Genomic DNA, 16,250 nt, shown 5'->3' on the forward strand with positions numbered 1-16,250 from the left:
ATCAATATGCGAAAAATACTTGCAGAATATTTAGTTGGATTGAGAAAAAAATATTGAGCGAAAATCAACAAAATTCGAAGTGGGCACTTTTTCCTGCCGGTCACTGTATCTCAATATGACGATATTTTTCTCGTAGAGCGATTCGTACGTCAGGAACAAGTGCATTCAACCAAGTGGCAACGTGATAAGTTCAGTCAAGCATTCCGGTAGGGTAGATTCTGAATGGAAACCGTTCAAAATTGTACTGACTAATATTAACAATTTAGAACAAATTTTACTTTTTGGAACAATAATGTTTTCGTTTTCTGTAAAACAAAATTTATTAGTTTTAGTTATACTAGTTATCTACAGTTAGTATAGTACAGTACACGTTCTTGTTAATGATACATTTGGATTCTCAAAAAGATGACTACAAAATTCGTATGTGAAAATCCTGCCGAGCGTATCAAGGTCGAGAATGAAACTATATTCGTACTTAAAGATACTGCAGAGTAAACGAAGTTCCCATGTATGGTATTAGAAGTAAGAGATTTGCTGTGCTTATGAACAGCAACATACAAATCAAGTTCGGTCCCGGCACTGAAGTCTTAAAAGGTTTCTTTATGTTAAAGATAAAAAGGTAAAATGTATCTTTACCCATCGAGGGGCTCACCACCTCGACGGCGTGGGTTTGAATCCCAACCGAGTACAACAGGGGGAACCGAGTTCAAAATTGCAAGTGCTTGAAAAAATCACTATACGAGTATAATCCTATATATCCTGCGTTTTGAATTGATTAAAAGACGGGCTTGCTCTATCATCGACATCTTGGATTCAAACATGGAACAATCAACTGCAGTTAATATTCAATTCTAATTCAATTACTCAGGTGATAGAGCGTTCGTTCTTGTCAATTTGTGCCATGGGTTCAAATACTGATGACTCGATTCTACCGTTATGTGTCGGCTCGAAGACGTGCAGAGAATTAAAATCGCATTTAACAGCCGATTACGTCATCATTTGTACGTCTTCTTCTTCTTGGCGTAACGACCTTGTTTAGTCATGCCTGCCCGTTAAGGGCTTACGAGACTTGTTTCCCTGTTGTAACGTGGATAGTCAGTCCTCTCGTACAGAGGTGGGTCCGCGGTCTCGGTTGGGATTCGAACCCACGCCGTCGAGGTGGTGAGCCCCGGCGCTCATGGGGCGATTTTCTAACCGGCGCTACCGCTCGGCTGTCACGGACCCCCGCGAAATTGAAATATAATCAACAATATTAAATACTAGCTTGACGCCCCGGCGTTGCTCGGTAACGAAGGGATTGAGAAAAGTACTATGGTTTTAACTAATACTTGAAAGATATATTTGAATTTACTAGTTACAATAACGGGGGGTGCCCATGGCGCAGCGGTAGCGCGAGGAAACACCACACCACAGGTGTGGGATCGAATCTCGAGTCTGGCACCTTCCGGTATTACGAACGGCTGACCACCGATCTATAATATACCGTCTTTCGGTCACACAAACTCTCTTCGGAGGGAGGCCTTGTCCCACTAGGGGATGTCGTGCCACTTAAAAAAAAAAAAAGTTACAATAACGATATATTTAAAATATTTGATATTTCATCAATTTCCCCGTGATGTATAAACCTTCGGGTAACTATGTTGGATACACCTTTACATTTGGTTACATGCTTGTTTTGTCTGTGTTAGTAAAACTGAGTTTAAATTGTAGATCTCACTCAAATTTAGATGATTTTAACAAAAAATAGTGATCAAACAACTTCAACAACATCTGCAGTACTTAAACTTAATGTGTGAAAATTTTCAGAAGCGACGGTTCAGTATTGGTCGAGTTTTGAGTGTACACAGAACTCTATACATAAAAAAAGCTAAAATATGTAATAGATGAAATCATCCATACCTTATCAACATCTCGCTAGGCGATTTAGAGCAAATCGTCCAAAAACAAAAGCCCTACGTGAATCGAACATCGAGCAGTTTTGTATGGCAAGTAGAACGAAGTATAACGACTGCTCGAAAACGTCCTACATTTGTTTCACCCCCATATAAAAACGTAGCACGTTCTTTTGGACGATATTTCGAGCTGACTAGAGGCATAAATTTCGAACTCTGGTCGACACCTGCTTCCGACCTAATAGTGGATAGCCCCCTTAGAGCATGTCGATAGCCACGTCTAACAAACACATCGATCGCAGTTGGAAAACCCCAACATCAACTGGTTGATGGACCTACCTGCAACCCACTGAGGCATTCGAGCTAAAAACAGGTTGCGTAGAGGACGAAACGTTCGCTTCAGTTTGCATCCACCATTTGAACGATCAACATGAACCACGTCGCTCGATGGCGTCCCGAGGCGCAATTCGTTTCGCTGATTTCACTTCTACTGCTCGGGCAGCTACTGGGAGAAGCCGTAGGCCAGAGAGCCACCGGTCGTGACTTTGTATTTCCGCCTGTGAACGATCTGGCCATCGGCGAACGGTGCACGGTTCCACCGACGCCCACCTCAAGTGTTTCGTACGCGCGCGAAGGTATCTGTCGACGGGTTCGCGACTGTCCGTCGTTCGTGCCGCGCGTTATCCTGGAGTCTTTCGACATCCGGCGCGATGTTTGCTACTTCGAGGTACACGATCCGGTGGTTTGCTGCGTGCAGGAGCCCATACCCACCAGAGATCTGCAGAGAAAGATCACGCGTGGCCAGCAGGGTGTTTTCGTCGAGCAGCAGACGGAATACGAGCTAGACTACAGCAATATGATCAACTAAGTGACGGGTGGTAACTTCTCAGCCATAAAGTAAACCACACAACCTATCGTAGTGATGTTTAGCATTTTTCGATTAATTTAAGGTAATAAAATAAAAAGTATCCTTATTCAAGCTACAAACTGAATCAATTTAATTTTCGTTCGACCTACATGTGATAACCTGGTCATTTTTTAAACTCAATAAATATCTCATTCTTGACGCAATTTTGCCTAAAATGAAAGCCCAAATATTTTGGGCGCATCAGTCATTGTCGAACCAATGACACTAATCATCGAGAGATGTTTATGATTTGTAAGCTTAAGCTACCTTGATCTTACCTAAAATAGAGGCTTTCGGTTATCTTAATCCATGTTTTTCAAAGTTTTTATGTTTGCTTACGAGTTTTTGCAAGTATTTCATATTTATTCCCCTTGGGCGCTCACTCGGGAAACCCCCATTCCGATGGCAATACTCGTCTTGAAATGTTTTGTACAGGGTATAATTTGGAATTATTTATCAGCATTATTTTCAAAACATACTGATTGCAGCAACTTTTAAACGCAGACGCTATAATCACTTGCCTTCCCGGTCAGTCGTTTGCTTCTCGCGTACCGTACCGGGTACGTTTTTTAAAATCAATTCTACGCTCTTGAACCATCATGTGTTCGATCTCTGTAAAACAAAACTTATTGGTTGCATTACTGCTAGCCCTCTGCGGTTCCTATGTCTTAACGATACCTTTGGATTCCCAAATGGATGTCTCCAAATCCGTAAAAAACACACCTACAGATTATACCGAGAAAGTGATATTCCTGAATGAAACATATGTGGATCTGGGTGATGTTTGTTCTGTCAACGGTGAAAATGGTACCTGCATGATAGACGCGAGTTGTTTAAATTGTCCCAATGTTCCTCGAAAAGTAGGTCCAGGAAATCCATGCAATAGTCAAGCTAAAGACTTAGTGGTTTGCTGCACTTGTCAATCGAATATGAATTCATCTTCGCCGAAGGGTACGGAGAGGGTCGAACACAAGGTACCACTTGCTTCGACTACGGAAAATCTAAAACCAGCAATAGATGATAATTTTGAACATTCTACAAAACATGTAAAGAAGGAGAGCAGTGGAGGCGATGAAAATCAATGCCAAGATAACTGCGAACAAGAATCCAGAGAAGAAACTACTGAAGGTGTAGCGGATGCCGATATGTCGGAGTAGTTTTCCGACACGAGTGCCTAGAAAATCCATGTAAAATTGAACTGTTTGTTTCACAAAGAAAATAAAAGATAACCAAGCCGGAATAGGTGATATGTAGTTTCCAAATAATGTATACTTTCCAATGTGTTTTTATTTACAATGCAAGGGGTGTATCATATAGACGAAAAAGAAAAACCGTTTTAATCGACGCCCATTAAAATAACCTTGATTTGGAACCCAGTGAATAAAACATTTGTTAAATTGTTTTTAACCACCCGTTAGATAATTTTTCGGAATATCAGTCGTGCTCAAATATAGTGAAAAGTTTTTTTATCAAATTATCAAACCAAACTCTTGAAAAATAAAGGTACTGTCATCCAAATGCTCCTACTGTTTAGAGACAACTTCATAATCGTTTCAGAAAAATTCCAATCTTCATTCATTTTTTCGGGTCGTTCTGAAGAACTTCATTTTAAACTCTGTTCTTATCATCGACTCTCGATCCCAGCCGAAGAGCTCTCGCGTTGCTTGCTGAACATGGCCGACCTACTGCATATGGCTTTATTAGATTTGAGAAATTAGAAATGCTTCTAAGATACATCATAATCAAATATATGACGATGAGTCCCACCTCTTACTCCAACACAGGTTGGTATAGAACCATGGCTGCAAATTTAGAAACTTGAATATGTGAAAAAGTTATTTCAGTTTGTTTCATGTCTAGAAAGGCAATAGCAGAAGAACTATTTTTGTTGTTGTTTGTTTCGAAGGATTAATAGTTCATAACTCAATAATCCATAATGAAAAACCATAGAGATGGATTTGTGGGCTGAATTTATCTGTTTTAAATTGAAGATTGAAAAACTCTGGTACTAAGGCGAGAAAATAACAACCTTTTAGCAATTCATACATCCCAAGTGATTAAAAAGATAAACAGTTTTAGATAAAACCGTCCACATTTAAGAATTTCAGGACGAGCATGTTAGATAGGCTTATTCTTAGGAAAGTAATGAAGATTTCGGATGACTATGGGTATTTTTGCTAACATTTTAAATTCGTTCCCATTTCGTATGGGATTTGATTGCATTACTCTTCTTGAGGTGCCATGGAAGCAGAATAATTTAATTCAAAATTATGATTATCAGCTTTGTTTTCAAAACATACCGATTATTACCGCTTTTGAGGACAGTAGCTCTCTCTCTCGTTACCTTAGTCGCCAGTCTAGTTCTTCTACTGTACCATATCGGATTGGTTTTTGGAAAGAAGTTTACTTTCAACAATCGCAATGCTGTCTTTCGCGGGAAAAAAAGTTTTATTGGTTCAATTGCTGCTAGTACTTTGCGGTGCCTTCGTGTTAACGATACCTATAGATTCACCGGACAACAACTATTCTGCCAAGTTTGTGCCTAAAGATCCTGCAGAGCAAATGAAGTTCAGGAATGGCACGGTATTGGAACTAGGTGATACATGTTCTTTCGAAGGACTAAAAGGTACCTGCAAACTGTACGACGACTGTTTTCCTGCTTGTCCCGGCATTCCCCAATACGTGGTTCCAAAAAACCCATGCAACAGTGAAGCTAATGCTGTGGTGGTTTGCTGCACTTGTGAACGGAAAAATAAATCATAGTCGTTGAATTAATCGGCATCCACCGTCATGGCAGAGATACGAAGGAGGCCTAAAGTAAACGATGTCTTCCCAAGAGCGCTGAAACACAGAAATTAAACCTGGACCTGAACAAAAAATCATACAATGGAACCACGCATACAAAGTGAATCACTAGCTGATTCCACGAAGAAGTTGTAATACACGAACCTGTAAAAAAGAACATGTTGTTCTATAAGGTTATCCAATAAAGCAATAACAAGATAAAAATACGGTGAAACATTGTTTATTATCTTCGACACGTTTTCCCCTATCATTACAGAAGGGTAAATAGAATGAGAAAAAATGAAGAATTGAAAACTATGTTTTGCAAGGATTAATTTATTTGAATTGGTAGATATGTCAATTAAAGATGGTTTGGGAAAGGAATTGAGAAATGTATAAACAACCTATCATCCCAATGCTCCTGTTGTTGAGCGGCAACATTAGCAATGCAAACCATCAACCATCAGTCGCTTCTGCGAGGCTTCTAGAGGAACATTCTTGCAAACCGCACTCTTATCAACGACCTCTGCTCTCGGCCGAAGAGTTCTAACACACCGGACTGGTGTTTGTGAAGTTATGTTCGCAGAATCGTTGCTGTTGCTCGTCACAGGATCCATCTTGCCTAATATATCTTTGGTATCCGCAGATTCATCGGAAATCGTGTACGAGATGGATGAAAAGGCGAACCTACATGATTCCTGTGTTTTTTATGTGTTTGCATAAAAACTTCGCGAAAAATGTAAAAACTATCCGAACCGCGACACAACAGTGGAAGATCCAAATCGATGCTACAGTGAAGTTAGGAAGATTTGCTGCACCTGCAATCACAAGCCGAAACTGTACAGTGTATGCCAAAACAATGGTTTCAGTGGAGTCACGATCTCGACAAACAACTGCGCAAATGCTCGAAATCAGATGTTTCGACAGGATGTTTTCATTTGTTGCGAAGATGTGGAGTACTTAACTGAAATTGAACGAAATTCAATGTGCAAAAAACACGGAAGTTAAATATTCTGAGCTCGCAATAGTTAAACAAGAAACGTGTAATTGCAAAATATTTAAAAGGTCTTCTTAATTTGCCGTTTGAAAAGAAAAGGTCGGAGATCTGAGGCAGATCAGTCCATACGGGCTGTGAACATTACTATGGGTTATCTCTTCCGAAAAGGTATTTCCCATCGGTTATCTACTTGCCTGACCTGAAAGAGAATACCACGCTCTATCATGGTTGCGTGTCTTCAACTCTTATCAACTTCAGTGCACTGTTGCTGCTTGTTTATTCATCTTTAGCCAATGGTTAGAACTTAAATGGGAACAATTTTGAAAAGTAACGATTACCTTAGTCAGTGTGTCATTAGAGGATATTTACTCCCTAAAAGTGCCTTACTTTATAACTAACGTACTGTTCTGTTCGTAAGAACAGTAATAATTTAAAATTAAAGTTTATGTTAGATTTTGTTTATGCAGTCATGACTAAAGCAATGGCTAAATGATGTTTTAAAACAATCTCGTCGTCTCTATTAGCCTACATTGCTCGTTACTGATTTATTGCAGATAAAAGCTTAAAACAACTAATGACGGATATCTATGGTGGTTTAGATTATTTTGGTTGAAATACATAAGGTTTAAACAAATTTTATCCCACTATGAAGACGACAAACGTGCTGACAAAATGGAATATCCATCAGAGGTTGTTAATTAGCAGCACTATCATTAATTTTGTAGAACGTGATCTCTTTTCAATAATTTGTCAATAGAACCACGGGGTTTTCCCGAAAACCATCACATTCAAGTCTGGACAAAATATGTTAATCTTTTAGAAATATGAGATCCTCTCTCGCTGGGTTTTAATTGGGAAACACAATTCATTGCTCAGGAAGTAAAACGAAAGAAACAGGCTGTTATTTCATACATTAAAATTTTCAGAGTCAATTAAAGTTAGGGAAAATATGAATACAAAGATTCTTTAAATCCACCATTATATTTTGTAACGTGCCACGAAATACATTTTTCTCTACCATTTATATGGAACACACCAGATATTTCTAATCATACGTTTGGAGAATGGGGATCATCCTCATTGAGCAGGGTTTTCCCCAACACACCGAAAGCCTGTTGCCGGGAAACAACGTTAGAGTGCAACGATCCAACTTGCCATCCATCATCCGCCCCTGTTGGGCCCCGTACACCTTTAACAATCTTTTCGGAAGTTCCTTGGGTTACCGATACTGGAGAAAGCGCAACAAGAAGCAGCAAGGGAATTCACCCTTTTGCATACTTTACGGACAACCGGTTTCAGGCCACAAACGTGGGATGGTTAACACGGGGAAGCTAAACCGCAATGAGGAAGCCACTAGGAACGTGTTAACCTTCCAAACTGCGCCGGATTCCGACATTTCATGAAAAACAGGTGACAGAGAGAAAAAAAATCGATAGCAACTGTTCGTTATTTACTAATCGGTGCGTTTTCGTGCGATATGTGCTAAAACCGGGAATGTTACACTATGTATTATGTCTATGTACAGTACATGTCTCTGGTTTGTTGATTAGACTTTATTCACATTTATTTTCATCATTTTCCTACATTATTCGTGACAAAACAGTAAGGTATGTTTATTTCACTCGTCGTAGTTTGTTTTCCTTCGTAATAGATAACATAAATAAAATTAAAACCCATTATACACGATCGCGTACCTAGGTCTTGTCAAAGCGATTCGCATCGAACTTCCGCTAAGGCCCTTGTAAATCCGTCTGCCGTTCAGCTGAACGCAAACTGGTTGCTGCTTCCGCGGGTGGCCGTGGCTTCCTCTGGCCACACCACGGCTTCGATCCAATCGAGGTACTCCGAGACGCGCGTGTAAATGCCGGGCGTGCTAGTACCGCACGTGATGCCAAACGAGGTGATACCGATCACCTGCACCGCGCAACTGCTCTCATCGCCCGAGTAGATCTGCAATGGACCACCCGAATCTCCCGTACAGGTGTCCCGTCCACCGGCCAGATATCCGGCGCACAGGTGCGTGTCACGTAGGCCCTGCGGTACGCGCGGATTCCGCTGGAAGTACACTGCGCAGGCGGGCGTTGAGAACAGGTCCAGCGTTACCTTCTGCAACTCTTTGGACGTTGGTCCGTCTGTGAAGTAGATGAAAAGATAAACACATGTAGGCATTTCTCTCCATTGAATATAATTTGTCTTGTGCAATGGGAACGAAAATTTCTCAAATGCCATCGATGACGTAAGAAACAAGCTTTCGGGGATTCGCACAATTTCCCATACCGGTTTAACCGAAGGCATTTGATCCCGAGGCCCGTTTGGGGCTGAATAAAATTTCAGAGGTTTAATGTGCTTATGGGACAGCAACAAAACCGGTTCAAGATTGTTTGACAAAAGTTTAACAATGGCAAAGGGTGCTAATCTAAGGCCTTCCGGCCGTAAGCTCATTCTCCGAAATGGTGACGTCATGTGCATATAATTTGATAGAATTCTAAAAAACTGACCTAGGTAGCGCAGATAGTTTGCATAATCAAACAATTCTCAATCAGTAGCAATCTGTGGGTTCTACTGTGGTCTCCTAGGTAGCATATACGGCTTCATCCCTTGTGCAAATCAGGCTTTTATCGGGTTCAAAAAAAGAATTATCGACCGGTTCTTCGGTTGAAATGAAATTAGAATATTGATAGCTATATGATAAATGATGGCATGTTCTGATCGAAGGGAATCCTCTAATATCCGCAGTCACGACTTCCACTGGTACAAGTTTACTCTCAAAGGGATAACACTTACATGCCTGTGTGGATCCGAACCCGGTGGCTATCGCCTTCGTCCGATCGATTTCAGATGAACTGTACAGGCAGGCAGGCCTGATGCGATTCGAAAAGCTGACTCCGTTCTGCAGCTTCAGCAGAGCAATATCGTCGTACACCGTGCGACGTTTGTAGGTCGGATACTTGACGATCTGCACCACACGCTCGTCGACTGGGTCCTCAAACTCCGTATCGCCTTCTCGCAGCTCGCCGAGCCGGACAACGATGTCCGTCGACTCGAGACAGTGGGCCGCCGTCATTACCCACTGTTCGCTGATCAACGTAGCGCCACACCGGAACACCACTATGCCCCGCTCGTCCGGAATACCCAGCCGGGCCATGTGTGGAAACTCGCCGGCGCGTGCCTGCGTACCACCGATGATGAGGTTCTGCTCCTTCGGGCACTGCTGTCGTTTGATCTTTACTACCGACGAACCGAAACCAAGTGTTCCAACCAGAGCTGATGGCTTTCGACTGTACTCGCGGCACTCTGACGGATTTTAGAGAGGAAAACTTTACTTTAGAACATGATCCACCAAAACTACTGTTCGCATTGCTATCTTACTCCGTTCACTGATGCGCGAGTCCTGACTGTATAACTGCTGCAACCGTTGCTCGTAGTCCGCCGGACAGCAGACGATCGCTTGCTGGGCCGTGTAACCACAAATCTTAACCACACGCGACTCCTCCAACAGCGCCCGACAGCTACTGTAACCACGACAGATTCCTGGTGCATTGCCATATAGACATGAATCGCCATCTGAGAATGAAATGTATTATTTTATATTAAAACCTCACTTTAAATTTTAATATTAATTAAAATATCGATTATATCTTTTTTATTTGTCTCTGATTTTTGCAATCGAACTGGGCAAAATATAGGTTTATTCAATGTGAAAAATCAATTCGAACACGTTAAAATTCAAACTGAAACTAAAACGCAAAGTAGTTTTAGCTATACTTGGCAAAATATTATCCTCTGGAACAAGCTTCATTTGGCAAAACTGTTCGTTCAAAAGCAGCTTTGGCGTGCTAATCAGCCCGGATGATTTGGATATCTTAATTTCTTGTCTTTTTAAAGAAGTTCCTCTATTCTGTGAAACCAGTAGAACTAGTCAGCATTTAAACCGGTTATAGTAAATAAAAAAAGAACATCGTAAAATTCACTTTTCTAGAAGTTTATAATCGTTCGCTCGTATCTCATTAGCATAATCGAGAGCGCATTACTAAAGCGCGGAATGTATATCTTGAACTAAAGACGATGGTTTACACAAACTTTTGGCGTATCAAGCCTTAGGGCCGTACCGTATTTCACCAAACAACTACCGGCCGATGAGAGGATCGCACTCGGTAACGTGTTAATGGGATAATCAACGAACTTTAACAATTAGAAACTACTAGACGAAAGTATACCAACAGAGGGTTATACATACCGTGAGTTTGGTTGCTATAGAAACATGTACAAACGCCGCCCAGTAGTACAATATTTGCGCGAGCGCGTACGTAAATTGTAGGTGTGATACGATTTCTCTTTCCTATTTACATATTTACATATTGTTTAGTTTACATACGCAGAGCCTAAAATATGAGTTACAATCTTGATAAAATTCATCTCAAAACTCTGGAGGAAGCAAGCAATTTAAACACGTTTATGATGCTTTTCTACACCAGATAGGTAGCAGTATTACCCATAGATAGATTTCAATTCAAATCTCTTTTTATTTATTGATGTAAAAGGTTCAAGTTATTTTAGAAGAGTATTGTTAAGCTAAGACTTTGTAACATTTTCGCTCGTTACTGATGTGATGTGTTTACAGTCTGATTATTTTCCGTGTAATTTACACCTCATTTTGATCGGGTTCTTTTCCCCATGTTTTAGCATGGGAATTGATTTTGAATAGATTAAGATGTTCTATGAGAGTTTGAGCACTACTTGATGCTCCGATCACCAATTGCGTTTCAAAGATTCTGTGGGAGTTTTGTTCACGATATGTTCGCACAGTTCGATGCGCAATCGTACTAGCGGCGGTGCGATCTTCCGGCCGGGGATTTGTTGGAACACCATACAATCATGGTACCGCGTCACGATCCCCACCAGTGCGGTAATACATACACCACATACACCAACAACCACACCAAATTTGGCCCGAAACTTCAGACGGTGCTTCACGCACTCTTATCATCACAAACTTTTGGGTTCCGGAATTCGTCACCCCGTCACGGCTTTTTACTCACCATTGCCGGAGGCGAGCGCGCGACCAAAACCGATCGCACCTAGGGTAAGGGCTGTGAGCCACCACCGGGAGACGTACTCGATCGCTGGCGCCATTATTTGTTTATCTGCCGGGGCTTTCCCTGGAGCGCTTCCTTCGTGTCAGCTGAATTGCCCACTGGAGGCAACGTGCTCGCTGTGTGCGATCTTTGACACCGCTGTTGAAACCTGTCGTAACGTAACTGGCCCACGGAGGTCACGGGCGGCGAGTGCGTGCCGGTCACCGTACTCGAAGATGAAGCTGCCAGCCAACTACCAACACGGATGGCCCTATCTTGCTAACAAAGGCCGCGACACTTCCCGCATGCACACCGAAAAACCAGCCTAGCGCCGGACGACGTCTGACGACGAGACGGTAGCACACCTTGCACGATCGACGGACTGATCACGTTTGAGTGACGATTCCGAGCGCCCGATCTGTTGTCGAGTCGCGATCGCGTGGATCGGATCACGCCGTACGCTCGCGGAGGCACGCTGGGGTGATGCGCGGACAGTGCGGATGGCTTTTGTTTCGGATCGAAGGTGCGGGAAATACCCGGGCGATAAAAGAGCACGGTAGAGATCTGTGGGCGCGCGAAAGAGAAATGGTACACCGTGGCCATCCGAACACAAGAGGGAGAGAGATAGAGAGGTAGGTCCGCGGCTACAAACTAAACGACGATCGGTAGTAGTGCAAGGATTATGTATACACTATTGGAGATTCCTCCAGCCAATGCGACAGTCTCGTGTGTGCTTATCATAAATCTTGCGCGTCTAACGCGTCTCGGAAGCTGTGGCGACGTGTACGAGAGAACCAGCATGAAAAGAAACATTCAAACCTTGTTCAAATGCAGCAGATCACGTAGTTATTTCTCCTTGTGGTAGTGAGCACAGTGGGACGTCGATCGCATCCCCAAACTGCACCGTACGCATCGTAAAATATTTAATTTCCGTTACGCAAAATGGCTGTGGGCTCCATTATGTGTTTTCCAAAATATGTCGCAATAATATTCGGCAAATTTAGAAAAGAGATCGACAAAAACAAACCAATTAATCATAACTACACCATATTAGAGTACTTTACGACCAACATGAATCAAGTTCTCCACAGTGATTCTCTGATCTTTTTAAAACTTTACTTTGAATTTAAATTGTTAAGCTAAAAGTTTTTTGTTATTATGTAATTACATTAACATCATGAAAAATTAACAAAAAACTCAAAAAATCCTAAGTTTTCTACTTACTTAATTATTGAGCTTGTGCAACATCTGTTAAACGGTTCGAGTCTCCAACCCAAAATTTGACATGATCATGCCTAAATACTGGAATGACTGGACTACTCTGTTGTCCGTCCTTGCGATGGTTAATAAACGCTGTCCAGCAATTTCCTTAAGAACATTACGAAATATGTGGCAAAAAACCTACTGGAAATTTTAATAATTTGAATTTTTATTTATTAATTATTTGTTTGGTTTACATTCATCGTAAATTCATTATATCGTTTTTTTGCTCTTATTATATGGCAAACCATCTTCCTCGTCACATTCGTTTAACATTTATAGAAAAAAGGAAATTCCTATAGTATATTTGCAGCCGTTATATAAAGAACTTCAGCCATCTTCAGATGTCCATTTATCACTAGCTTGTTTTACTTGTACGCAAAATGGTTGGTAATTTAAAAATTTTTTCTTTCTTCAGTTTTCTTTTCTCGTATTGCCGATTTGGTATACAATATTTTTATGGCCACACTACTGACTCAATCCAGCTGAGATAGGGAGTCACTCTAGTATAGATTGCCGGTGTGGAACTGCCGCAGACCTTTCCAAACGATGTTACGCCGATGATGTAGAAAATGCATTGATTTTCTTCATGTGTAATCTGTAACGGTCCGCCGGAGTCCCCCTGACACGTGTCCTTACCACCAGCCAGATCACCAACACACAGTTGCGTGTCTTTAATCCCTTGCCGTACGAAACGGTTGGCTATATACTGTTCGGCGCACAGAGCGTTGTCGTAGATGTTCAGTGCCACTTTACGCAGGTCGTCCGACTTGATACCGAAACCTTCTAGTAGCCCGAATCCAGTCGCTATCGCCGTCCGCGCGTTAATGTCATCCGAGTCATAAAGGCAAGCGGGACGGATAAAGTTAGTAAAGTCGACGCGCGATCGGAGTTGAATTAGAGCCAGATCGTTATATTTGCCTACGCTACGACGAAACTGTGGGTGCAGGATGAATCGCAGGATATCGTAGTCCTCCGGTTCGGCTCCGTCGTCTGAACGCAAGAGGTTTTGATCACCGAGACGCACGATCGACGGCAAGGCACTGACAGAAAACAGAAAAAGTTATCACATTCATTCTGTAAGTAAATATGGTCAAATCTTACCCATCATCTGACTCCAAATAGCAGTGGGCAGCCGTTAAGACGTACAAGTCGCTGATCAGCGATCCTCCACACTCGAATGCGTACCCTCCGGTCGGTTTAGGCCACCCAATCGCTGCCATATGAGGAAACTCCCCGGGTTTCGTTGCATTTCCTCCAACGATCAATTTAACCACCGTGTCACATTTTGGTACATCGATGTTGACTAGTGTCGGATTCAGCGTAAGTGAACTGATGGCCACACGTTCCGTAGTCAGTTTCTTATACTCGTTGCACACTGGAAAGAAAAAAGACCACGAGTAATAGACGAAATGTAAACCTACATTGAAGGATCTACTGTTACTCACTTTGGACACTTTTTCGTGTCCCCAAATCACGGTTAGTTGATTCGAATGGAGCCGTCTGCGGGACGTTGTTAGTTCGGATTTGCTGTGATTGAGGGCAACACACGATCGCTTCCTGTGCGGAGTAACTGCATACGGTGATCCTCACGCCCCGTACACATTTCGAGAACGGTGTGCAGACACCTTGCTCGCCCTGGTGGGTACATGATTCACCCTCTGTAATGTGTAACAAGTGTTTGAACATGTTAATTTAAATAGTATACGGAAGCGAAAATAACATAACTATTCAACATAGCTGAAATTTTGATGATTGGTAATTAATTGATCTGGTAAAAAGTTTCAATTCTTCTCATACTTTATGCTGCAAGAGTACTGTCAACTAATGGAATAAGATTGAATTATCTAAGAATATTCAGATTTTTGTATTGAACAAATTGTGGTTTTGTTTCAAATCACAATGTGCACCATTTGTGCAAAATAGCACTTCTGAATGAAGAAAAATAATTTACAGTTCTACTATTACAGCCCGTTTAGACGTTGAAAATGATGATGATCAGTTGTTTATTGATTTGAAGAAAAAATCTACACATCATTACAAATGAAAACAACCAATTGTACCCTACGTTTCCGCGTCTCCCATCGATGATTATAGTTTGTGAATGTTGGTGAGATCGAAATTACCATTCCTACAGATCTTTGCCACCGGTTTATTGAGCACTTTTGATCCCAACCCGCGGGGTAAACACGCAAACATAACACGTTCTAAAGAAGTACAAGGTCTTACGTAGTATACAGCAAAAGTTTATTATTAACAAACTAACACGATCCTGATCCCTATGCATTATTCGATTCAAATCTGTGTATTAAGCTGCGAATATATTGTACCTTGCAACGCAATGCAACGATCGACGATGAAGGAACACACAATCAGGAAGGCGATCCACCGCATGGACAACATTCGATAGGAATTTAAAGGCACCATCTAGTAACGGAAATCACTTGCACTGAAACTGTGGCTACAGGTAGAAAATGGTAGAACACAGGGTTCTAGCTTCTGTTTGAGGTGTCTGTAAAGCTGTACTCATGCGTATCTCTGACGAGTCGAGCAAGCACTGATCAGCCGGATGGAGATCAACGGCGCTATTCGCGATTGTCTTGCCTTGAGCCGGGTATACGTCATAGCATCAAACGAGTTTTGTTTAGCATCGTGTGTTTGATCTTCGACGTTGCGTCTCATGCTGGAGAATGTGTGTGTCCGAACCAAACGCCGGTTTAACCCCCGGTCATAGCGTTAACTCCCGGTTATAGCTTTACGCAAACTCTTGCGTTTGCATTTTTTCCCATGGGAGAGATAGGGGCTGTCTCCGGTGACAGCATACCTTCCGTTTTCTGTACTAAAAACAAACGATTTTATTTCTTGCGTTTGTCAACTGCATCGTCGCCGACGCAAAATCCTTAAAAGTGCGGCGCTTAGAACAATTGCTAGGTGTTCTGTTAACCCCTGGTCATAGCATTACGCAAACGCATGCATTTGTGTTTTACATCTATCAAACTAACACAGATTTCTACTTTAATTTTTGAATATCCCAATTATATGACTAAACAATCGTAAAAACCTATAAGGATCAATATTTACTATTGCCACATAGAAAAGCCAAACCCTGCTGCAAGAATCAAAATAGTTTGATTTTTAGTCCAGAAAACGGAAGGTACGCAGTCACCGGTGACAAGCCCTATCTCAAATGCACCAGATCACGTAGTTATTTCTCCTTGTGGTAGTGAGCACAGTGGGGTTTCGATCGCATCCCCAAACTGCATCGTACGCATCGTAAAATATTTCATTTCCTTTACGCAAAATGGCTGTGGGATCCATTATGTGTTTTCCTGAAA

At 41.8% G+C, this 16,250-nt stretch overlaps 1 protein-coding gene across 1 annotated transcript; it reads right to left on the minus strand.

The window, feature by feature from the left end:
* Nucleotides 1-8,111: 8,111 nt before the first annotated feature.
* On the minus strand, nt 8,112-15,403 carry LOC131262184 (transmembrane protease serine 9-like). The gene is made up of 9 exons (XM_058264134.1): nt 15,246-15,403; nt 14,364-14,576; nt 14,020-14,293; nt 13,380-13,958; nt 12,415-12,426; nt 11,620-11,759; nt 9,950-10,144; nt 9,365-9,874; nt 8,112-8,712 (listed from the first exon to the last, which is right to left on the minus strand). The coding sequence occupies exons 1-9, from the start codon at nt 15,340-15,342 to the stop codon at nt 8,339-8,341; spliced, it is 2,394 nt and encodes a 797-aa protein (XP_058120117.1). The 5' UTR covers nt 15,343-15,403; the 3' UTR covers nt 8,112-8,338.
* Between the last annotated feature and the right edge of the window lie 847 nt (nt 15,404-16,250).

The sequence above is a fragment of the Anopheles coustani genome, chromosome 3, assembly GCF_943734705.1.
Source record: "Anopheles coustani chromosome 3, idAnoCousDA_361_x.2, whole genome shotgun sequence".
NCBI classification, from domain to species: Eukaryota; Metazoa; Arthropoda; class Insecta; order Diptera; family Culicidae; genus Anopheles; species Anopheles coustani.